The sequence below is a fragment of the Nematostella vectensis genome, chromosome 15 (assembly GCF_932526225.1).
Source record: "Nematostella vectensis chromosome 15, jaNemVect1.1, whole genome shotgun sequence".
NCBI lineage: Eukaryota > Metazoa > Cnidaria > Anthozoa > Actiniaria > Edwardsiidae > Nematostella > Nematostella vectensis.
The window spans coordinates 3,649,845-3,675,644 of record NC_064048.1 but is presented as its reverse complement, the minus strand read 5'-3'; the positions used below and the strand labels follow the sequence as shown (position 1 = coordinate 3,675,644).

At 40.7% G+C, this 25,800-nt stretch overlaps 1 protein-coding gene across 1 annotated transcript in view; it reads left to right on the top strand.

Annotated features, from left to right (window-relative positions):
- Nucleotides 1-25,800, top strand: part of LOC5515625 — a 52,230-nt gene that overhangs the window by 233 nt on the left and 26,197 nt on the right. The window contains exons 2-21 of the mRNA XM_048722788.1: nucleotides 1,467-1,619; nucleotides 3,398-3,610; nucleotides 4,594-4,850; nucleotides 5,606-5,780; nucleotides 5,856-6,017; nucleotides 6,243-6,349; nucleotides 8,360-8,504; nucleotides 8,952-9,019; nucleotides 12,960-13,156; nucleotides 15,071-15,255; nucleotides 16,039-16,267; nucleotides 17,787-17,878; nucleotides 18,694-18,801; nucleotides 19,671-19,994; nucleotides 21,737-22,032; nucleotides 22,255-22,396; nucleotides 23,028-23,078; nucleotides 23,177-23,499; nucleotides 24,328-24,475; nucleotides 24,991-25,262. Of these exons, the coding sequence (XP_048578745.1) occupies nucleotides 1,484-1,619; nucleotides 3,398-3,610; nucleotides 4,594-4,850; nucleotides 5,606-5,780; nucleotides 5,856-6,017; nucleotides 6,243-6,349; nucleotides 8,360-8,504; nucleotides 8,952-9,019; nucleotides 12,960-13,156; nucleotides 15,071-15,255; nucleotides 16,039-16,267; nucleotides 17,787-17,878; nucleotides 18,694-18,801; nucleotides 19,671-19,994; nucleotides 21,737-22,032; nucleotides 22,255-22,396; nucleotides 23,028-23,078; nucleotides 23,177-23,499; nucleotides 24,328-24,475; nucleotides 24,991-25,262 (3,630 nt within the window). The 5' untranslated portion in view covers nucleotides 1,467-1,483. The remainder of the gene's footprint in view (nucleotides 1-1,466; nucleotides 1,620-3,397; nucleotides 3,611-4,593; nucleotides 4,851-5,605; nucleotides 5,781-5,855; nucleotides 6,018-6,242; nucleotides 6,350-8,359; nucleotides 8,505-8,951; nucleotides 9,020-12,959; nucleotides 13,157-15,070; nucleotides 15,256-16,038; nucleotides 16,268-17,786; nucleotides 17,879-18,693; nucleotides 18,802-19,670; nucleotides 19,995-21,736; nucleotides 22,033-22,254; nucleotides 22,397-23,027; nucleotides 23,079-23,176; nucleotides 23,500-24,327; nucleotides 24,476-24,990; nucleotides 25,263-25,800) is intronic.

Sequence of the window (25,800 nt, the reverse complement as noted above, 5' to 3'; positions counted from 1 at the left end):
ATTTTATATTCTAAAAAGAATAACATATCTGGATAATGCACGAATTATCATCTAACCGTATTGTAATTTTTTGTAAGAATTTAAAGTTTTTGAAATTTCTTCATTTCTGAATAAAAGCGTTTAGCCATACTTCAGAGCATGAATAATATATAATCTGAATTATAATAAAATCGTTTTCATTGTAAAAAAAAGTTTCACAAACTTCTTGTCGATAGTTAAGAAAAAGAAGTGTAACCTTTATTTCGTTTCTTATCGAATTTTCGCTTTGTAAAACGTTAAAACTGGTAAACAGGTAAAGGGCCATATGCAAAATGCCATAACTAAAAAAAAAAAACGAAGAGAAGAAACTTTATCAGTTTATCATATGGCTTCTTCCGGTGAAACGGTGCAAATTTATTTTTTCCTCAATAGAATTTCCAACTTTATTTACCATTAAACGCTACGGTCGCACGGTTGCTTCTGATTCTGTGATGATGTTTTGTTCGCACTGACCACTAGCTCAGTTGGCCCTATTTCCTATTTCTACACGATTTTAAATGAAGATATTCCTCTTAAATTTGACCATCAGTTTTGTGAAAGTATTTACATAGTTCCAATTGATACGTCGTTTTCAACTTGATTTAATCATGGATAATTTTTCTTTCACCTCCAGAGACGTTAAGATATATTCATTAACATACTTCTTTTGAATGTAGGTAAAAAATAAAGGGCATTACCTCGAGTGATTTGACCTTTTCTTTCTATTTATAAAAGAGACGACTTGATCCCCTTTTTGTCGCCAAAAAAACCCCGCGCGTTGAAAATCATTATGGCGGGAAATTTTCAAAACCATTGATTTTTAAGTCAATTTTTTCTTTAAGACAATTAATCTAGATAAAATAACTTTGGTCATTTTACAAACCGACATGATTTCGAGCTTTGGGGATAGCATTATCCGTGGCTTGAAAATTCTGCAAATCCGGAAAGAGTTATTTCTTACTGCAGCAGCATAAATGAATTCATTTGTTGAACATTTCATCTAAGCCATAAACAAATGACAAAATAAAGAAGAAAGTTGTTTTGTTGATCTTTTTGGTTTTAAAACAAAATCACGTCACGACCCCAATCCGGATGCAAATAATTTCATTCAGTTTTTTTCGCACGTAAATATCGAAAGAAGCCACGGCCTGCGGCTTCGGTCTCTCCAAAAGCTTGCAGGCTGAGATATTTCTGTATAGACCGATCCAGCGAGAATAATAACTAGTATTTTTTGTAACTTTTGTTACAGATTTTGACAATGTGGTCAAAAAGTATTTTGATCATTAGATAATATTAAATATTATGTAAATCATTGTTTCGGCTTTTTTCAAGGCAATTTCGATTGATAAATGGTGATAGAATGGCTTGTGCAATTTCTGACCAGCGCCATAATTGACAGATTTTTCTCTTCGTATTCTTTCTCTCTTAGTTGAATACTCTTTTTGTAGATTCCTTGTGGTTATAGATGGCCGACTGTCCCATGAACCATTGGGGTCGTCGATGGCTTCCCTGTTGTGCCCTATGCATATTGGTAGCGCTAGGCATGTTGGGAAATGTCATCTGCACTCAAAACTGTCACGAGGAGAAGCTCAAGTACCGAGGTACGTTGTAAAGCCACGTACAACAGCGTGAACCAGACAGCGAAGTCTTACTTGACTAAGCTCAAGACATGACCACAAAAAATCGCGAGCTTCTCATCCTCGGGGATCCAGGGCGACGCGGAAACCGGAAGCGGGAGAACCCGCGAAGACGAAAGAAAAGAGGGGAAAATACCTCTTTAACCCCTTAATCTTTTGTCGTCCGCTTCGCCCTGGGTCCCCGAGGATGCGAGCTACATCACAGGCCCGTAGCCAGGGGGGGGGGGGGGGGGGGGGGGGAGGGGGTCGGAAGAACCACCACACTCGACTGGAAGGTCCGCTCATATGAAGAACAATTTAGTACCACAGTGAGCTAGGGCGAACTTTTTAATAGAAAAGGTCCGCCCTAGCGGACCTGACCCTACCCCTACCCCTACGCCCCCCCCCCCCCCCCGCTCAAAATCCTGGCTACGGGCCTGCATCACAGCACCTCCAACAAACAGAACCAGCTTTGTCAAGCCATAGGCTTCGAGCGATGACGTCACATTTGAAGCTAGTTTGGGCAAGTGGCCATGTTGGAACTTCAAAAAGATTTCGCGTGTTGTTTTTGACTTGTGAAAAAATCAGAATCATTTTTTAAAGTTTAAAAATCACGTTGACAGACTAGTCACAATAGCAAGCCATTTGAGAAATACGGGCCTCACTTCATTCAGTTCACTTTACGAGACGTTTGCCAGGCCAAATCTATTTGAAATCAGCAAGTGACCGTTAAGCCTGCTTTCCATATGGTTGCGTCTATCGCTTCGGTCGTATTTGTCGTATGAACTTGCCCACTAACTGCGCTGACACAACTCAATGCAACTCATACAACTACTAGTTTCCATGTGTCGTATCAGTCGCTCCTACTTTATCTGTTTACGCTCCATTTATGAGAAACATGGCACCAATAAATGAACGAGAAAGGCATTTTGGCTTGTTATCTACTTTAACTGGCTGTTCAACAAAGGCGAAGGGACAGAGGAGAACGCAGAACACGCAGATTTCGGGTACGAGCAATATACCGAAGAAGAGATGAGCTCAGGCTTGTTATGTCCTTGTATTTTTGTTCCGTCTCGTCGGCAGATATGTGAACTTGATCTGCCAACTTCTTCCAGCAATTTTCTCTTACTTGTCTTTGGAAAATGTGTTATAGAGGCATTTGAATCGCTGCAGAGCTTCCATAAACAACGACACAGAATACGCATGTGTTTTTTTTTCCGCCGCCATGTTGGAAACGAAGTGCATTGTGGTATATGTTTATGTTTTATTTGTCGCTTGCAATGGTTTCCATTTACAAAATGCGGTTGCATCACGCACATTTCCTGTCGTATCTGTTGTATGGAATAGAACCAATTCTACCTCGAGCGTCAAGTCGTATCTGTCGTATGGGAACCAATTCTAACTCAAGCGACAAGTCGTATCTGTCGTGTCGGGTCGCGTCTGTCGCATCAGGCTGTTGCGTCTGGAGTTTCCATATGGTCGTATCTGTCGTATAGAATTTTTCCCCACAACAGATACGACAGAAACGACAGACGCAACCATATGGAAACCAGGCTTTAAAGAATGTCCTACAACCAAGTTTTCCCAATTTACAACTTAAGAGGCTCATTTGCGGGAAAACTTTAAAATAACCATCCGCGATTGATACTTTATAATGAGATTTTATTTGAAAGTTCTTTACTTGCTTGATTTTATTTTCCATTTCATGTTAAATCATATCATTTTCATTTCATTGATCTTTATTTCACTTTGTCATTTTCCAGGTTTGCCGTATGGAGACGCGACATTCTACTGGCCACTAGAATCTTCAAGTGCCCTTAAAGAAGTGATCAACTGTCGCAACGTGTCGTCTGTTTATGGTGCTGTCACCTCTGTGTCCTCCCCGGAGGTCTCGTACGGTGTCAGAACTAGTGAGGGAATACGACTGGGGACACTTCAAGAAAGCTGCATCAAAGAACCATCGGCCTGTATCAATGGTGAGTTGTTGTTGCTATTGATATTGTTGCTGTCGTATTGGTCGTACTCGACGAGCTGTTGTTATTATAGAGGCCTGGCTACACTAGGCGACATGTCGAGCGGGAAATGAAGCGTGCGACTTATCCCCTAAATATTTCTTAGTTTAGCCACTAGGCACGCGCGCGCTACAATGGTTTTCAATGTGGCTATACTTAGGACACATGTCGCACGCTACATGTCTCCTAGTTTAGCCAGTTTAGTGCATGTTGGCTCCGACGCTGTTGCAGCTGCTTTAACTGCTGTAGCTGTTGTATGTTGTTGAGGTTGCTGTATATCGTTGATATTATTGGCTCAATTAAAACCATCATTAACCTGCATAATTACGGTAATGGTGTATTTTCTTTCTCCTATGTAACTGCTGATGCTGTTAGTTACCGTCGTCGTAATTGTTATTAGAGAGCTTAAGCAAGTCAACACGAACGGCATCAAAAACGGCGCGCGCTCACGAATTGCTGAAAAACGGCGTTGACGTCCGTGACAGGAAATCAAGAACGGCATTTTCCCTATTTTTACGTTCTACGTGCGCGGTCACGGACGTCAACGCCGTTTTTCCAACAATTCGTCAGAGCGCGCGCCGTTTTTGATGCCGTTCGTGTTGACTTGCTTAAGCTCTCTATTATTAGTTGGTCGAAGGAGCCACATTTCTGCATCAATGGTCATGACAAAAAATCTTACTTTACTCAATCTTCCGGGATCAAAAGCAATTTTTTTTGTCCTTCAGTTTCTTTTTTTTAATTGCTGTTTTTGTTGTGATTGTGTGTCTTTCGTTCCTGTTGCTGTTGGAGCTGCTGTTGATGTCATCGTCATCATTTTTGTCGTCGTGATTGTTGCTGTCACTATCAACTACCCCAAACAGCTTTCAACCTGCATTGAATGAGACATTGCAAGCAACAAAGGAGCTTTTGGTCGTGTTTCTTTATATCGTTAAGTTTGCTCCTTACAGGTCTGTCAATAGCTCTCTGGATCAACATACCACAGTCGGCTTCCACAACGGACGGCATAGTGCTCTGTACAGGTGATGACTCGGGCAACATATCACACGTCGTCATGACATCTAAAGGTCTTAAAATAGAGGTTCAACTTCTTGTGTCCGATAAGCGACATATGGCGAGTTTCGATGTGGCCGCGGGGGATTGGATTCAAGTGGTGATTACGCACAATGCAATCGATGGTTTGGTCTACTATAAGAATGGAAAGAGAGTAAGTCAACTCAAGGTTTTATTTACCCCGCAAGATGTCAGATGTCCCTCCCGTTTTTAGAGCAATATACTTAGGGAGAATCTTTTCTAAGTTTTAAGTCACTGGTTAAACGTTGTGCGCAAGGATAATATTTGTATTTTATTCTATATCTTTTTTTTTTAATTCAGGCACTAATTAGGCACTAATAAGTTGGAACGTGTATTCATACAGATATTCTTTGCTCTCAATTTTGAGAATCGCGCCCCATAAGCTAGCACTTCCATCCGTATTTTTTATTTTTTTTTTTTTTACACAAATGAGCCAGTATACACCGCGTGTTGCAGCCCGGAGTGCTTCATGGGTATTAAATATATGAGCAAATAAGCGTAAATGAAAACAAGACCATGTCTGGAAAGCTTGGCATTTTTGTTTATTTGCCTTATAAGCATTCAAATGGCTTTCAGAGACAAGGATTCAGTCATTTATACTTTATACCACTGCTGGTAACGATACATGGATTCTCGAGAACAAACAACCTTATTTGGAATGGGTGTCCAGGTGCGTACCCAGGATTGGCTGAGAGGGGGGGGGGGGGGGGGTGCGCAGTAATAGGTATCATATGCAAAAAGCATAGTATTTAAAGATTCCCTAATAAGGAATTACCCCTTTTTGGCCGCCAAGGGAAAGTGCGCGCCCACCCTACGCACGCACCTGGGTGAATATCTCAGATATACACCAAGGTGTATACATGTTTGTTATTTCACTCTTTTTTGTAGTATACCGAGTCAGTCAATGTGACTAGCATTAGCTCTGTTCAAGTGCCGTCTACAAACCTTTTCCTGTCCTACGCCGCTAAAGAAGCAGGAAAACAAGCGAGCTACCGAGAAATAGCCGTATGGGATCGCACCATAACAGAACCGGAAGTCATGGCTCTTTACAGGCACACCCCAGGTAAACTCCCCCTTTAAGATAAACCCGACAAAAACAAATATAAACAGCATTAATAGCAGCAAACTCCTGTTTTAGGGTGTCAGGAAATAGCACCAAGTGACATGACGTTCTCATCAAGACTAAAAGTCGCGCCGTATGATGCAAGAAATGCTCACTTCGATTCTAAGCTCGGATGGTGCGCTGGAGGTGAAGTGTCGTCGAGTTTACTTGAGGTTACTTTGTCTGAAGTGTTTAAAGGTGAGATAGGCATTTGTCTAGAAAGGTGGGGAGGGTGGGGGTAGCTGGCTAGAGGGGTTCAGACCCAGCCTAACGTGCGGAGATAAAAAAATTGCTCGGAAGCCATTTCGCAGTAAAGATGGCCGTTAGACCGATAACCAATTAGAGAGCGCAAACAACCACAAAGCTATAATTATAATGTTTGTTCTCACTAGGGAAGAGATAAAAATTTTAATTTCTTTTCAGTGTATTCCATCGTTCTGCACCAAGTTGATTTTGATGGTTCTATTGAGTTCGTCAAATCACTCAATGTGCAGTGGTCTCTCGACGGAATCAAGTGGACTCGAGCCGTGGTGAGTGCGACCACCCCTGGCGGGCTAACATTACGTGCACTTGAACAAGGCCAATCACGCCGCCATTTTATTATTCTCCCGCACAAAGCATCCATTTCCATCGGCTAATTTCAGCGAGTAACCTAGATATTTTCAATCAAACAACGTCAACAACATAATGAACTTCATTCGTAGATTGTTATTTTGAAGCTTCCTTTGAACAAACCGCTGTATTTTCAATGAAAAACAGTAACAAAGGAGTGGGTGATCGACTTTTCTTAAAAGGCACACTTGTACCCTAATAAATATACAAAACAAAACAAGATAAATTATTTTTGCTTTCCACCATCTGAGTGCAATAAATAGAAATAAAGATCGCTACCACGCTCTGACGCTGTGAGCTACTGCTTCATATCTAAATATTTTTCTTTTTGAAAAGTTTGTATTCCTTAGGGAATGTGCAATAATTATCAGGAGAGGGGGAGGGGGTAAAATGAGCTTCGGATAATCCTCCGCCAGTGTCAAGTGAGATCCCCCTCCCTCCCCTCCCTCTTCGCCAAATTCATCAAAAAGATCTCCTATCTTGATTAAACCTTAACCGATGAGTTTTTTGTCAAAAAGTGACTTGCCATTTTTTGCAAATATGTTGATTATTCCAAATTATATGGCTACGATAGTACGCGCGCTGTGATTGGCTAATTAGTAATCGTGACTTTTCCGTATTGCCCGTCTCTGAGAGCATTACGGAATTTCGTATAAAATAACAAGGGATGTAAAGACCCAGAAAAGTGTCTTTAAGATAAAATTAAGTTACTACCTGTTATTTGTGTGCAATATTTTCACCAAATCATAAAGCAGCACAAAGCAATTAGCCTTTTCATTTTACTACAGAAGTTTGTAATCTACATACCCTGGAGTTATCGAGCTAAACAATCCATTCATGCCGTGAAAATTGACATCTGAGCTTTCTGTTTGTTATAGTTTAGGTCAACTTAACCTATGATAAAACCTGTAGCTTCCAAAAGGTCCGAAAAGTCGTCCAATTAATACTTGTTGAATCTATTCACTCATTTACATTTTTGATTTGGCAGCGCGCGAGTGTTTCTTGTTTTCCCGCCTTTTTGAAATCGATCCATAAACTAATCGATATTCGCCCGAAAGCGAAAGTTGATTTTTTTTGTCATTTTTATTTTAAAAAGCTTATAATAAACAACTTACTAACTTCGACCGTTCGCAAAGCCTCGGTCGATACGCCAAAGTCTCAGTTTGATATATCCCGGCATGATCTCGCTCTCGGTTAGTAAGTAGTTATAATTTGATTACACATATTATCAATACACAAATCAACTCTCCCGAAGAGCTTGAAAGAGCCCATTGCTGCACATATTCATTATGAAATATAGTAAAGGAAGGGACTAAAAAAGAAGTTTGGAAGCTTTAAAATTGCGGTGAAAAATAGGGATTAGCAAAAACGTACTTTATGGCACAGCTGCTGATGTTATTATGAGACGTCATAACCGTGTCAATCAGAGATTTGCCAGAAAAAAGAAAAACTCTATTTACCGAATCAAAGGCCTTTTCAAAATCGATGGCCGAAAGTATACCTAGATAGATAGATATTTTTTTTTAATTTAATATAATCCACAACGTCGCGCACAGCATCAAAAATCGAAGGCATTTTGGTCATTATGGACTATGGATGGAAGCACTTTCTCTAGTCGCTTGACAATAACTTTTGAGGCAATCTTTAATTCCATATTTAGAAGCGAAATGGGTCTCCAATTCTTTAGCTACCGTCGGTTTTATTCTGTTTTTCAATCAAAGTTAAAATTGCATGCTTGTCTCTGGGTTGTTGATAATTCTCCGTACTTAGGCAACTTTAATCAACGAGACCGCTAGCTGTGCAAGTGAGAGTCAGAAAGCCAACAGAATAAGGGAACCTTCTCCCCTCCATTATCATCGAGTCTAACCCCCCCCCCCTCATCGAAAAGCTAGAACTGTCCCTGTTTGTAATTGTGTTCTATTTTTCAGACTGTCAGTGGTCTTACCAGCTCGTCAGAGTTTCGTGTGTTGGACCTTCCCTCTGGTCCTGCAGCCATGAAGATTATGCAAATCACCCCTTTGGACTCTGAAGGTCGCAAGTGCATGCGGCTCAAACTGTTGGGGTACAAGCTGGGTGAGTTAGTGAGTTACCATATCAAGTAACCTCACGCTTCATTGGCCTCCTCCGCCGGGGTCTCCAGTGATTTGGCGAAAAAGGCTTTTTTTCTATTTCGGGTTACCTGTGGCGTGTTCAAGAAAGAGTGGGGGCCTGGGTTAGAGGGATCGTGATCTCATTTATTTTGTCCCCCTTCCCTCTACCGGCTTCCGGTTCCGGTTCAACTCACCACAGGGACCCCGATTCATAAAAATACTGAAAAAGTGAGAAGGCCTCATGTACTTTGCAAGGACTTACTTTGGGGGGAGGGTGGAGAGTTGAAAAGTCATCACAAGCCATCGAGTAACTTCAAGCCCAATGCGCAAATAGCCATAGCTGGTAAAGGGATGGGGGTTATAAGTGATGGATAGTTAACTTTTTATCATATTGTCGCTTTGTCAGCATACGTTATTTTTTTTTTGTCAGGACCACTGAATATCATCGCGTCTATAAACACATCTACATCACAAGGGCCATCGCACTGCTCTGTCATGGTAACCTGTGATTTACCTTTGTACACACTAACCGTTCCGTATTCTAGGTACCGCGCGCAGGATCAAAAACATTAATAAAAACGAACGTGAAAAACGAAGCCTTCACTGTGTGCGATTAAATTGAAGATGGCAAAGCTTCCTATTTTCTCACTTCATTCCTCCCTTATGCCCCAAATCACGATTTCCATCCTATATACTACCCCTAAATTTTATCCTCTAAAGAAGAGATAGAGATTAGAAGATGACGTCATAGTACACTCAAGGATTCAGGGGAGATATTTGACACTACCGTTCCAATTCTTTTTAATCAGTACAAGCAAAAGCGACTCAAGTAAAGATAAAACGAGCATTGGAGCATTTATTTTTTTTTTCCAGAAAATAAGCATTCGAGCATTTTTCTTTTTTTAAAAAAAACGAGCATTGAGTGCACCCTTCGAAAATTCGGAAAATTCGGGAAAACTCGGAAAACCATTTGTTACCCCGTCAAGTAATTACAATTTATAGAAATAGAAACAACAAAAACATGTTGTATTTACGACTAAAAGCAGCAATCATTTGGCTTTGTCTGATAGAATTATTGAAATGGACTTTTTTGGTTTCGTTATCCAGGGAATCAGATCCAGGGAAAATGCTTTCCAATGTAGTTCCAATTTCTATTATTATTTTTTCAGCTTGCTCGGCAGTTATATAAATTATATAGCTAATTCCAGCTGCTAAATAATATTGTAGCTCTGATTTCGACAATGTTCTTCTTTAAGTGTTTTAACACTCCTCTCTATGACGTCAATGGCAACTTCACAATAATTGACGCAGTCTTTTTTCCCTACATACATCCTTCCTTTTAATTCAGATTGATTCTTAAAATGAAATAAAAAGAGCAATTTTCCATAACTCGTCACGGAACGTGAGCTAATAGACCAAGTGTTTTCCACTATCGTCAGATAAGACAAGACTCGCCTTGTCATGGCGCTCTTTGAAGGAAACTCTTCCTACCCAAGCCTCACAAACCTTACCAACACTTCTAACCATTGTATCAATATGAACAAGTTCATCGAAAACAAAATCTTGCACCAGTACCAAACATTCACCAGGCAAAACCCGGAGCTCGCTAAAATCCCTGGCTGCTGCCAACGTCGCGCTTCTTACACCGTCCATCGGGGGAAACCTACTGGTTGTGCTGACCGTCGCGATGGTCCGAGAACTAAAAGTTCCTGCCAATATTCTCCTGGCAAGCCTCGCCGCTAACGACGCTCTTACGGGACTTATCTCACAGACTAACAATGCCAGAGCTTAAATATTGATAATTGTAAAGCCATACCAACCCATATGCCAGTCCAATACAAGAATCTTCATTGATATATTTGCGGTGTATTCCATCACAGCTGGCTTGACCATACTTTGCTTGGCAACTGGTGACCTTTTCATTGCGATCACCCGCCCGTTGCGCTACCCAGACTTGGTCACAGTAGAGAAAAGTTACACCGCTATCGGGGTATCGACCATCGGTTGCCTCTTCATCATCTGATTCGCGTACTCCTGGTGCCCTATTTCCCTGAGGTACTTGCCTTATGGTTTCTGTACGTCTTGTCACTTTGCTGCGCCATGGTCGCTCTTCACTTGCGCGTCTATCGCATCTCTCACAAGCATGCCGTAGCCATCGCCGCCGGAAATAATCGTTTCGACCCAACCGCCAACACTCTGTCCGAGCGCAAGGCCCTGAAGACTGTCCTTGTCATCACCCTGTTATTGATCCTCTGCTACGTCCCTGTATCTGTTCTAAGCATCGCCGTTGAAGCTATAGCGACCGAAGAAGCCGAACGAGTCGAGACTACCCTGATGCCCCTATTTGTCACGCTGTTGCTGAGTGCACCGAGTGTACACCCATTTGTGTACTTCTCCTGCAGTGCCAAGATTAGAAAGCGAATAAAGACTTTGCTCAGGCGATGTACCCAGAAAGTGGGGAATTCTTAAAGAGTCTCTGGGAGTGGCTATTTTGCTATGCTGCCCCCAAAAAAGGCATGTGTTTCATCATTCTAGTTTAAAAAGCATGTATTTTGTCATTCTATTGTAAAAGCATATGTTTCCATTCTTGATCTTTGGAAGCTATTGTAATATTTTTGATTGAGTTTGATGAATAAAATGTAAACTTCTGTTTTTATTTCGATATTTCTTCTCATAATTACCCCTGACAAGGGCAGGGGTAATTTGTTGGAGCTAGAGGATAATTCGTAAAAGTAAAAAGCAAATGCTTTACTAGAATTTTTTTATTCAGTTTTCTCAAGACAAACTATGAGCCATAATAGAAAATCCTATATAATATGTATCTATATCATTGTAGTGAGAACAGCACAATAAAACTTTGACTTCCGAATGCGTTTTTTTATTATCTCTGTGTCTTCTCTTCTCTTCTCGAAATGTTGATGCCCAAAAAATGTATTATATGCCTTATTCACTATTTGGATTCAAGAATACTGAATATAGAATTTGAAAATATATATTATTTCATATTTCATTGATCAGCATGGTATAGGAATGTGTAACTTTCAACTGAGGTTCGTATTTTTGGAGCATTTTAAGGCAGAAAATGTTTTAAAAGTGCGTTCTTAACTTTTAGTGCATATAAATATTTTGACTTTCGTCGATGTTTGTGAAAATATTGTTCACTTATGATCATTCAATAAACTTCATTTTGTATTTCCAACGCTTTTAATCCTCCAGAAATACAGAACCCGCAAAGAAGACATTCTCTGAATTTTGACCAACAATTTTGTAAAATAATTTAGTCCAAATTGATAAGTCGTTCTCAACTCGATTTCATCGTAGAAATGTCTTCTTTCGCTTTAAATCCTCCACAGATGATAAGATATATTCACTAAAAGAACTTCTCTTGAATGTGTATACGTTAAGCTGGTTATGCAGATAAATTCAAAGAGTAATTTGTCGTTTTTCTTCATATGAAGAGACGATTTGCTGCCTTTTTTTATCCCAAATAAACTTTCAGCAAACTTGAAATTCTCGCGCGCGTTGCAAAATCATTATGGCGGGAAATTGTCAAAACACAGGGAGTTTGAAGCCGATTTTCCGTAAAGTCATTGATTCTAAATAAAATGACAAATAAAATGCCGTTTTAGTGTGAAGATCTTTAATCTCGGGAGTAAAAATTTAGTTTTCGATGGCCATTTTACAAATCGACTCACTATTTCGAGCTTTGGAGATGAGCGGGCCAGTATCGCGGGGTCCGGATTGTAGGATACCGGACCTCACGAGAGCCAATCAGATCGCGCGATTTGATGGATACCGGACCCCGAAAAAAATAATTGCTGTTATCCTCAAATAACAGGCTCACCTCGACGTGTTCTTAGCATGTTCTTAGAAATTGGTGAAATCTCAGGCTGGACGTTCTTATAGAATGGATTCTTGTTAAAAAAAAGAGTGCATAAGGCAATATATGATTTTGTATTCGTAAATCTCCGCCGAAATTAGGCCATAACTGCTTGATGTAGTTAGTATTTTCTCTTTTGAGGGGTAAAAGAATATAAACGACTCAGTTGTTTTTCTTTGACGACGTGTCGCGCGGGAGCTCACCCTATGAAACTAAAACGACGCATTGTAAAACTAGCTCATTGTTTTACTTCGGATGTAAAAATCATAACAGCAGGCCTATTCCCAGCATTTGATATAACTGATTCATGCTTCATGATCACATGTATAAATTTTTTTTTCAGGTTAGAAATATTATGTCCATCATAATTATTGACAATAATTAAGTCTTCGAGAAAATAGATTAAAATTAAAATATTGGAAAGGAAAATAACCAATTGAAACAAATTGATATTCCAGCGTTTTATATGCATTCATTATTTTGACTGGTTTCACATATTTGCATTCCTAGATATACTGTCTTCGGTGTATATTTCATATCATTTTTCTATTTTTATAGGTAAACGGAATGGAGTATTGTCCAAACAAACCTGGCCATAATCTGGTGGCGCTTAACGTTTCCAGTGGGGAGTTCCTCGCCACAGCGAACTTCAACACCCAAAGTGACGAAAGCGCTGGTAATAACATGAGTCACTTTATCGATGGTTTGGAAAATGGAACAATGGTGGTGGTGGTCGTCAAAGACTCTGGCCATAGGTAAACGTGACTCCAGATTACAGATCCACAGACTCTAGATTACAGAGTCCAGATTACATACTCTAGATTACAGACTCCAGATTACAGACTCCAGATTACAGATCACATACTCCAGATTACAGAGTCCAGATTACAGAATCCAGTTTACAGACTCCAGATAACAGACTACAGATTACAGACTACAGATTACAGACTGCAGATCACAGACTACAGACTATAGATCACAGATCACAGACTACAGATCACAGACTACAGACTACAGATTACAGACAACAGATTACAGACTATAGATCACAGACTACAGATCACAGACTACAGATTACAGACTACAGATCACAGACTACAGATTACAGACTACAGATTACAGACTACAGATCACAGACTACAGATCACAGACTACAGATCACAGACTACAGATTACAGACTACAGATCACAGATTACAGACTGCAGATCACAGACTACAGATCACAGACTACAGATCACAGACTGCAGATTACAGACTACAGATTACAGACTGCAGATCACAGACTACAGATCACAGACTACAGATTACAGACTGCAGATCACAGACTGCAGATCACAGACTGCAGATCACAGACTACAGATTACAGACTGCAGATCACAGACGTTTATTCCACCAAGTGGCTTGATGTCTCTTTTGGTGCTATATTTACAGTCGTTTGACAAAGGTTGTCATCAACCGGCTTTGCGACTACGCGACAAGCCCGCATGTAAGCATGGGTAAAAACCACTGAAGCGCCTAGCTATATATTAGCTAGGCGCTTAGCTTACTCGTGATTCCGGAATGAGAATGATTAGAATAGAAAAAGCGCGCGTTCGTTTATCCCGCGTTCCCATTCCGGAATGGAACGAAGGCCATTCCACCCATTCTGCTACCTGTAGCAGAATGACTCGAATGCCATTCTTAAGGGCCTATGGTACTATCTCTTGAGGCCGTTGCTAGGGAAATTGGTTTGTTTTACAAAAGCTTCTGTTATTGTCAAATCTCTTGGAACTTTCAACATAAGTGTTTTAGACATAAATGACTAAAGTGATGACGTCATTTGACCCCTCCCATGGTCACGTGACCCAGAACAGAAATACGTGTCAGAGAAGCTAGTGTTCAAATCTAACGTCATTTTTTGCCATCACTATTTTTTTAAAACTTTACGCATCCGATTTGCGAAATGTTGATACTGCGAGAAATGGCGAAATTTTATGTTCTCCGAAAACCACATATTTGGTAATAACTTTTTTATTTCTTCAAAAATCAAAAATCCCATGCACTAAGTTGTTAGGAATAGTAATATCAATGGTTTGAGTGAAAACAAATCACAATTGTTGTAAAATGTTGAAAATTAACATGTTTTTCTCGCGCGGAAATGGCCGCCATCTTGTTTTTTTCGCCATCTATTTTTATTCTCTAAAAACTAGAGAATAAAAAGAAAATTGAAAAAATTGCATTTTCTTCTACAAAATGTCGAAAGTTTATTTTATCTCATGGAGAAAAAAGAAAAAAAGGTAGAAGGTAGAATTGGAGTTTCGAAGAAAATAATGAAAAAAACTAGAATCGACCCGGGATTGAACACGGAGAGCTTGTTTATGAGTCAAATGCGCTAACCACTGGGCCACTAAATCAAGTTGGACTTCACGCGGCGAGTTTAGTCTCTTCAACCTAATGTAGCGCTTTTCCATTTCGTAGCAACGGTGTTTCGTAGCAACGAGATAGTACCATAAGCCCTTAACCTTCTCTACCAACCATTCCAGAATGAATGAAAAAAAAACGCGCCCTTACATGCGGGCTGCGTAGTCGCAAAGCCGGTTGACGACAACCTTTTGTCAAACGACTGTATGTTTATAAGAACACGCCACGTTGCTTGGTGTGTCTTAAAGTGCTGTATTTATCTTTATAGGAACACGCCACGTGGTTTAATGTCTCTCTATGAACTTGGCGCGCAGAGCGCCCTACCCCTTGGAGAGAATACGCAGTTCATTCTGATTGGGAGAAAGGGAAAGCTAGATTATTGGATCGCCGAAAAGAGCGCTTCTGCGAATGAAGGAAACCTTTCTTTGAATGCATCTATTCAACTCCGCTTAGGTAAGCCTGTTTTAAACGAATCTTCTCCTCAGAGCCCGAGAACCATTTGACCAGCTGCTGTACGTACGCGGGCTTTTGGAACAGGATTGGCTCCAGAGTTTCACATCATCTAATATGCATGCGCATCCTGTTAAAATGTTCATTTCTTTCTTTGTTTTAGTCGAAAAGTCTTATCATATAATTTCTTTCTAATTTCTCTATAATTCTACTAGAAGTTTTTCTTTATTTTTTCTTTATAAATAGAATTCAAATTTTGTACGCAGATGGTAAAGTGGGGGTATAGTCTTATGTAGCCATTTTCTTGCCGAAAAGCTGATTTAAAAAATATATAGAATTTGTAATTTTCAAATGATAGAGGCTGAGAAAATCGTAAGTTTGTTTGTTTGTTTGTTTGTTTGTTTTTGCAATGATCATGAAGCAAATAACCAAGATTATCGGTTGGAACTTTTCAAGGGCATTATTATTCCGTCTTTTTGTTTCGTTTATGTTTCTGCATTTTTCTAAAATCGGATTTAGTTCGCTATTGAAATATCTATAATCTGATCTGCACTGAGTTTCGTGCCTTAGAAAAAAACGCTGCACGCAAGCTGGATCAACGGAAATTTCAGGGGCGTAGTCAGGGCCTTTCATTTGAGGGGGCCCAAAAGACTCTTGTAAGGCATTTTTGCCCTGTGTTTCAATGATGCCCCATATATTTACTGTATTTTTAGCTGCTAGAGGGGGGCCCGGGCCCTCCCCTGGCTACTCCCCTACATTTTAGAATTATCTTTCTTTGTATCGCAGAGCCAATAGAGACTCATTATTGGCCTATGGACGTTTACGACTTTACCACTGTGCACGGGTCATCCATATCGCCCTACTACCGATCAAATATCAAGGATTATCGTGGGGGAAGCGCCTATCTGCAAAGAATTTCAAGCTTTCCTCACCGGTTTGGAGCCTTGTACTCCGATAAAGGGAGGTTGTACAGTGTCGATTTATCAACGTCTGACTGCCTTGTCTCACCCTCAAAGTTAGTATCGTGTGTCAAAAGTGAGTGGCACATGTCAAAGATAGTATCATGTGTCAAAAGTGAGTGGCGCATGTCAAAGTGAGTATCATGTGTCAAAAGTGAGTGGCAGATGTCAAAGTGAGTATCGTGTGTCAAAAGTGAGTGGCGCATGTCAAAGTTAGTATCATGTGTCAAAAGTGAGTGGCACATGTCAAAGATAGTATCGTGTGTCAAAAGTGAGTGGCGCATGTCAAAGTGAGTATCATGTGTCAAAAGTAAGTGGCACATGTCAAAGTGAGTATCATGTGTCAAAAGTGAGTGGCACATGTCAAAGTGAGTATCATGTGTCAAAAGTGAGTGGCACATGTAAAAGTGAGTGAGACAAAGGGTTCATTTAACAAAGTGACTCATATACGCCAAAGTGGGTGACAAATGTCAAAGTAAGTGACACGTGTCAAAATGAGTATCACATGTGAAAGTAAATGACAATTTTCATAGTGAGTAACACACTTTAAAGAGAGTGACATATGTCAAAGTGAACGAGTCGGAGTGAGTAGCACTTGTCTGTGTGATCGAGCGCCACAGTGACACATATAAAAGTGGTAATACACGTCAAAGAGAGTAAAACATGTCAATGTACATGAATAATGACGTTTTTAAAAGTTAGTGACACATATAAAAGTTTGTAAAACATTTTTTCAAGGTGAGTTGTGTAATGTTTTCGGGGCTAAAACATCACTAATACACAGCTCGTTGAACTCAACAACTGAACTTCATTTTTTTTCTGAACACCCCCCGACATGCCAACGAGACACTCCAAATAAGGTTATACAACACAGGTAGCTTATCCCAATGAACTACCTTAAACATGTAAACAATGGTCAACGACTGAGAGCTAAATACATCTAATAGTCCCTTTAAAAGTCCAGACGTACTACAGGTCTAGGTGTACGCCTTGGGTAACGCCTCACAGGTGTAGATGCCAACTTGGGTGGTGACTCAGTTGTACCATGTATGAACAACAGTCTCTGGAGAGACTTGGGAAATTGAAGTGTTGAGTAAAAGAGAACGATGTTGGTTTCCCATTAAAAGACTTAATAAAAGATGAAATGAAGAATTCATATAGCATTAAACTACCCTGTGTACCAGAGTCTCGAGCTTCGTTTGTTTACCATGCGCTGGTTACTGACTGCGAGGCTTCTCGGCGCACAGTTAAAGCCGCATTGTCACCAGTTTCCTCCGGAGGACCGACGGAAACCTCAACCGTTAAAAGACAAAAAAATCTATTAGAATCCGAGATGTTTAACAGGCCATCCGCTCTAAATTATCAATCACATCCTCAAAGAAACTTCCAATAAACACCCTGCTTTCAATATTTTGAAATATTTTTCGCGTTTTCAGTTAAAAATCATCGGCGATTGTAAGGTAATCGACCGGAAGTAAACTGGTGACAATGCGGCTTTAACGAACGAAGCTCAAGACTTTGGTACCCAAGGTACCAATAACTATTGTGAGTTAAGCAATTTTTTTCCATTATTAGCTGTCCGGGTGGAGTGTCAGTATCTTGGTGGATCAAACACCACCACGAATGGCTTGTGAAAGGCGAAGTAAAGGAGCCGGCGAGTATAAACGGTAGGGGTAGTACTCATCAATTACAATATTTTCTTGTCGTCATAACCAAGCCGTTTATGTCATCTCCACGGGACGTTTATTATCGGATTTGGCTACAAGAAAGTTTGACATTTAGATTTATAACATACCCGAATGATCTAGAATGGCTTTTTTTTTATCTATGTCGCTTATGCTTCATAGTTTTCTCTACAAATAGAATGTCTATTGCGAACTGGAAGCGGATTTTCCACCGTTGTGCGAACGCAGCCCCCTGAACACCCTCCCTCCCCTCCCTCCCAATCATTGATATGATCATCATTATCATTATCATTCTCTTCACCATCATTTCACATTTTCGCCCATTACTAAGTTACACCACGCATCCATTTCCATCGGCTAATTCGGCTAATAAATGAATAAACGTGTTACGCCTACGACGACAAACGCCGTTCTTTTCATGTACCGTTCCAAATGCAAATAAATTTAGAACAATCGAATTGGTTCATTTGCATTCGGAACGGTACATGAAAAGAACGGCGTCTAATCTAGGTCTCAGACTTAAAGGATGTCGATCACCCACTTCTTTTGTTTGCAAGGAAACGTCAAAATAACAATCTGGGAATGAAGTCTGATATGTTATTGCTGAAGATTTTTTGAAAATATCTTGGTTGCTGGAATTTGCTTTGTGTCTCGCCATCGAGCGAGCATAAAATGGTGGCGTGATTGGCCTTTTTTTAATTTTATTGCATAAATATACTGCTTGTTTTTTTGGTTAATTAATTAAGATAAGCAAAAACAAAGTAATAGCTGGTATACATTCCAATTTTTTTTTACAGATAACCCATCTCTTGTGCTTGTTGATCAAGGCACCATAAGAGTGTCGGAATACAGCTATCTGAGCGAGAACAATCGCCATAAAGTAACTCTCTTATCGTTTGGCACCGGTAAGTTTTCAGGATATTTATTTGTCTCTTTACACCGTATTCTAAAACAAACGTTGTCAGTGCCTATGGCGAAAATCAAATGGAAAATGGCAGTTCTACGACAGCAGGGGCGTAGCTCAGGCGCGTACACAGGGGGGCACCCCCTTGGCGGCAAAAAAGTGGGTCATTCCTAATAGGGGAATCTTCAAATACTATGCTTATTCCATATGATACCTATGACTGCGTAACCCCCCTCGAGGTATCATTTTTGGCCATCCAAAATGCAGTAAATGTATGAGACATTATCTAAAACACAGGAGAAAATGACTTGACAGTCCCTTTTGGGCCCACTCCTGTTAAAACTCGTACGATTATCTATGAACGGTCATTAATGATAATCCCGGATAATCCATCTCTTGAAGGCGGTAGGGAGGGGGGGGGATATCGGGTTTACTCACCTTAATTTACTATACGAAGACACGACGTTAGTTCTAACCTAGTCTGTCCTACCAAATTTGCTTAACATGAACAGGTCTTTCCAGCTATAAGCATGCACGCGCACCCGACATAGAAACCTACCTCAACTACGCGCGCGCGCTGCATTCTGGTATTTGAGGTAGGTTTCAATGGTAATGCGCGCTAGCTTATATTTGGAATGGTCTATGTAGAATGCCGTCTAGCGATGTTTACTACGAGACTTAAGTTTAACTTTAGAGACTTTAGTTCGCTTAAAATCTCAAAGATATCAATCATTGTGAAACAGCGAGGGATGGAAACCTCCCCCCCCCCCCCACCACCACCACCTCTACCCAGCTCTTTAATAAGGGTTGTGGATCCAGCCGCGCCTTCACACCATGCAAAAAACCCTCAATTATTGGTCTATTTTAAAGGACATATGATAGACGCCCAGTCATTTGACATGGTCGATGACGCAACCGCAAGTGGACGCTTCAAACAGATGCTCGAATCAGCACCGTACGGGACCGTAGTGCTCATCAGCGCAGACGGGAATACGAAGCTTGATGATGCCGGTCTAATTAGTGTTTTGGGGCGTGTCGGGGCCGTGATGCCCGCCTTAACCATGAGGGATTCATACTGCTTCATTGGGTACAAGGGCGTCGATGGTAACGAGTGGAAGGAGATGGACTGGGTTGAGGAAGTGAATAACGCGAATAGTGGGTGTAGACTGTACAAACGGGTCCCTTTTTACCAACGTGAGTGGCCATAGTGTAGTATATATCGTTATTATCATCACTTCCCGAATCATTATCAACATATTTATAACATAATCATCTACATTAGACCATCACCACCATGTTCATTACATAATCTACATTGTACCATCACCACCATGTTCATTACATAATCTACATTGTACCATCACCACCATATTCACTACATAATCTACATTGTACCATCACCACCATATTCACTACATAATCTACATTGTACCATCACCACCATGTTCACTACATCGTCTACACCATCACCACCATGTTCACTACATCATCTACACCATCACCACCATGTTTACTACATCATCTACACAATCACCACCATGTTTACTACTTCATCTACACCATCACCACCATGTTTACTACTTCATCTACACAATCACCACCATGTTTACTACTTCATCTACACCATCACCACCATGTTTACTACTTCATCTACACCATCACCACCATGTTCACTACATCATCTACATTGTACCATCACCACCATGTTCACTACATCATCTACACCATCACCACCATGTTTACTACATCATCTACATTGTACCATCACCACCATGTTCACTACATAATCTACATTGTACCATCACCACCATGTCACTACATCGTCTACATTGTACCATCACCACCATGTTTACTACATAATCTACATTGTACCATCACCACCATGTCACTACATCATCTACATTGTACCATCACCACCATGTCACTACATCGTCTACATTGTACCATCACCACCATGTTTACTACATAATCTACACCATCACCACCATGTTCACTACATAATCTACATTGTACCATCACCACCATGTTTACTACATAATCTACACCATCACCACCATGTTTACTACATAATCTACATTGCACCATCACCACCAAGTTCACTAATCATCTACACCATCACCACCATGTTTACTACATCATCTACATTGCACCATCACCACCATGTTTACTACATCATCTACACCATCACCACCATGTTTACTACATCATCTACACCATCACCACCATGTTTACTACATCATCTACACCATCACCACCATGTTCACTACATCATCTACATTGTACCATCACCACCATGTTCACTACATCATCTACATTGCACCATCACCACCATGTTTACTACATCATCTACACCATCACCACCATGTTCACTACATCATCTACACCATCACCACCATGTTCACTACATCGTCTACATTGCACCATCACCGCCATGTTTACTACATCATCTACACCATCACCACCATGTTCACTACTTCATCTACACCATCACCACCATGTTCACTGCATCATCTACATTTTCATCAACGACGTTTGCCTTTAATCATCATTGTCATCATTGCCACTGCAACATTCGCCATTATCATCGTCATCATCATTATCATCGTCATCAAAGTAACAATAATAGTCCAAACTAGCATTATGAATTTGTTTTATATATTTTGTCATTAATATCGTCAAATTATTATCAGAACCTAACACTACACACACAAGAATCTTCACTGCCGATCTACCCTCGCCAGATCCACGTCTATAAAACCCTTTGCAGATAATACTTCCATCTCAGTAGTTTATCGAATCGGTTTCTGGCACCAGTCCTTTAACAAAAAACGGCTCATTTCTACTCCTAAAGTATACAAAGATGGGGACAGCTATATGATTGATGCTACGAAAGTCAAATCAGCGAACTATCATTAATGCTAATAATTTTTATTCAGCCTGGCGCTCGCCTGTGGGAATACAGAACCGCACTCTTCAACATTGGCAACTGCGAACTAACAATTTAGACCCAACTAACCCTCCCGGAAATGCTAGGCTTCACCATAATATTAATGGGTGGAGTGGTATATCCTCAGGGGGGTTCCTAGAGATCGAGCTTCCCGTGACGGCCTTCTTAGGTGGGCTGGCTACTCAGGGAAGTGGACAGTCTGACTCTTGGGTCAAGTCGTACAGTTTGCAGTACGCGGTGGATATCAAGAACTGGGAGTGGCTTAGAGAAGATGGTTTGAGAACGGTACAGAAACTCAGCTTTTTCGTACATTTAAATTCTGCAAGGCTTTAGGGCTTTAAAGATAAAAAGAAGTTTAGGGTTAGGTCAATGGGACAGGAGATCTTTTCTGGAATCTGATATTCAAATATACAGTCTGCAAAGCATAGATAGGTAGTCACATGTGCAGTCTCATGCGCAGGCTGAGTCTCTCACACTGTGATTGTTTGTTTGTTTTTGATTTTATAGGAATACGTTGGGAACTCGGATAGGCATACAGTGATGAAACATTACTTCCGGCGTCCACTGAACACGCGCCTTGTGCGTATAGTAGTGGTTACTTTTCATGTCGCCCCGATCCTCCGAGCTGAGCTCTTCTATCTCAACACAGGTATCACAATAGCATGGTTGTCCATCCAATGGCGAATTGGATTGGTTAAAGGGTTACTGTTACTTGAAGAAATTTTGTCAGCCGCTATTTTGTTTTGGGTTAATGAATAATGAAACTTTGTTTTGAGATGGTTACATTATGACGATATCTTATAAAAGAACTTACAAAGATTTTACTAACAATTCACCATCATCGAAGTAAAAATATAAAATTTGCGTTCGTCAGCTATTTTACGGACGGAATTTTTGTTGTTGTTGGCCATCGGGTGAGTTTTTAGTCAGAAGTAGTAAGCAAGTAAGAAGATGTGTCCTGTAAAAATCTGCGCCGACTGATTGTCCAACAGTGCAATAACATGTTGTTCATTTTTCGTTCACTGTAGTAAAAATTCTGGCTCGAAACACACAAAAAAGTAGTAGCGTCCGATATCAGGTTTTCTCAGAATGGTTTCGGTTCTGTAGTAAGAATGATTTCGGGTGTACTCGGACCGAATTCGGATCTACTCTACTCGGAAGGAATGTGACAAAACGACAAATCGATTGGTTAAATTTTTGATCCTATTAACAGAGTGCTGCATGCTTGTTCAAGCTGTATTTATTATTTCTGTAATACTTTTATTATTGCCTTTCCATAGTTTACAGATGGATAGAAAATCAAGCTTTACCAGAGCCACCAGATCCACCAGGTAAGTCAGTACGATTATCGATAATGGCTGCACTTTGAAAACAAACATTCTGTGTAGCAGAAGTCTCACAAGTTTTACCTTTTGAATAACTTTTTAAGACTCACCTCTCGCTCTGGGTCTGGAAAGCGGCGCTACCCCAGACAGCAAGCTCCAGGCCTCCTCGGCCCGGCAGGCCGGCCAGGCTGCAAAGTTTGCGCGGTTACATCTCCAGGCGAGTAAGGACAATGACGCCTGCTGGTGTCCGGATTCCGCGGATACTGAAAAGAGCCTCGATATCATGCTGAGCGAGCGAAGCCTGGTAACTGGAGTGGCAATCCAGGGTCGAGGGAATGGACAGGAATGGGTGACGGAGCTCACTATTGCTATCAACGATACTATAGAGGGACAAGAATACATTATTCAGGAGAACAAGACAACTAAGGTACTACTAAGGAACAACTTGCATTTCTACTGGGTTTCCTGTTCTCATATTAACCGGGCCCAAGATAGAGGGTTTCATGTGACGGTCACACTTCCGCTTGTCTTCCGGAAGTCTATTAAGTTAACATCTGGAACTAGGTGGTGATGCAGAAATTTAAGTGAGGGCTATGGGTGGACCACTAATAAGCACGCGAGAAATAAAACAAGGCGATGTACTGCATTTGCGGCTAATCCAGAAGCTCAACAACAGCCCCGAGGAGTATACAATATTCCAAGTTTGTAATTATCTTTTCCATTTATTATCACGCCGATATTTTACGTTCCCCTGCAATACCATGTCACAAAAAGTATTTATTTATTTCAGCTTATTCAGTCAAGTAACTGAGATAAGTGACGCTCCATGGGAAGACGTTCACTATGGCTTTGATATTTCCGTGAGCACGTAAAGAAATTCTGTGAGCATGCAAATAAATTTCCTGAGCACGGCATTAAATTCCCTGGATTAGGCGTGTATTTTGGGCCTTCGCACGGAAAACCATAGTGTACGTTTCCCATGGAGGGTCACTTCAAGTCGACTACATTTAGTCAAGTTTTCAGATATTACCCTTGGATATATTTTCTTAGAAATAAACAGTTATATTCAGACTCGTAACCGATATTTGCCGTGGAGTATTCGCAGGCATATTATATAGATGCTTTTTTCATAAACTTCTTCTGCGCGCGTCATGCACCGAGCCCTGGCCAACGCGCCTGGAATTCTCAAATTCAACCAATATAAAGGAAGTAGCTGATGGTTCGCTTACTAATATTTTCCTATTTTCTCTTTAAGGTGTTTAATGGCAATTTTGACAGCAACTCGGTAGTAAAACTCACGTTTGCCAGCGCTATGTACGCCACCTCCATCAAATTAAAGCCTCGCTCATGGCATGGTCATCCCTGTCTCCGCGCCGAGGTCTACGGTTATCCACAGCTCTCATGTAAGATATAAGTGCCCACTCTCATAATGGTGATTGCCTGAATAGCTTGCGTTTCTGAGTTTCAGTGTCATGCTAGACATTTCCGTATAATCAAGGTTTTAGTGCTAGATATCTCAGTTTCTCAGTATTCGTACTCTTGTACAACCCTTTTGTCGAGGATAATAAAACTGGTACCTCCCGCCAAGCAGTCAGCTAGTCCTTTCTTCATCTTCCCCTCGACATCAGAGCAGTGAAAGACAGAAGATCGAAATGTTTTGGGCATGCAGAAAATCCCGATCTTGGATCTTCTCTGTAGCGAAATTCCAAAGACTAGCTGGTTTTTAGTGTGTCAAGGTTTACACAACGACCTGGCTACTCAAAAGATATAAATGAAGGCTACCTTTGAACTTTTACATGGTTTTCCAGTCCATTACCTGGTCAAACGAATCATATAAACTTCACCTCTTCGTGTTACCCGCGGAAAACTCCATGCACAAAATAGATATCATTTCTTTTCTTCTTTTCTTTTTTTTAAGCATGTTTTGCTCCTCTGCTCCCACGTCTCCACGACAACCACCTGTCGATGTCCGAAGGAAGTTCCGCTGCAAGTGCCAGACTAAGCAGTGCCAAAGCATGGTGTGCCGACACCAGCTCCCTCCTCTTCCTTCAGATGGATTTGGGTGAGCCTACGGTGGTCAGCGGCATTGCTACAAAGGGAATGTCGGAGACTTGGTGTACTGGGTACTACTTATCTTACAGTCGTGACGGACTGGAATGGACTGAATATAAAGCTTCCGGAATACGAAAGGTAGTGTATCGAGTTTACTGTATAGCTTAAAAGGGGAGCGTTTTGTTATTTGGGCCAAACGGAGTTTCAAACAAACAGAACTTTCAAAGAAAGATATAATGGATTTTTTGGTGACTGATAATTTAGAGCGGATGGCCTGTTAAATAGCGCGGATTCTAATAGATTATTTTGTCTCTGGTTTGAGGTTTCCGTCCGCCCTCCGGAAGTAAATGCACAAGCTGTGAATTTATGATAAACTATTCATACCCTATTTCCTCCGGGAAAATTGCAATCACTTCTGAAACATAGCAGCAAAGAGGATAAAACTTGGTGACTTTTCCTAAGATCTATCTGCGAACGCTATGATGCCATTGACATGTCGAGGAGACGCTCCATGTTACCATTGCAACAGTTTATCTTACATAGGTAGTGAATTTTTCATATTTTGGTCCTATTTGTCATATTTAAATGCCTCTATAACTGTGTTTATATGACAAGTTTCACAAAGAGCGCTAGAATTTTTTTCGGTTATGGGGAAGGGTGGGTAAATTTTGCTCTC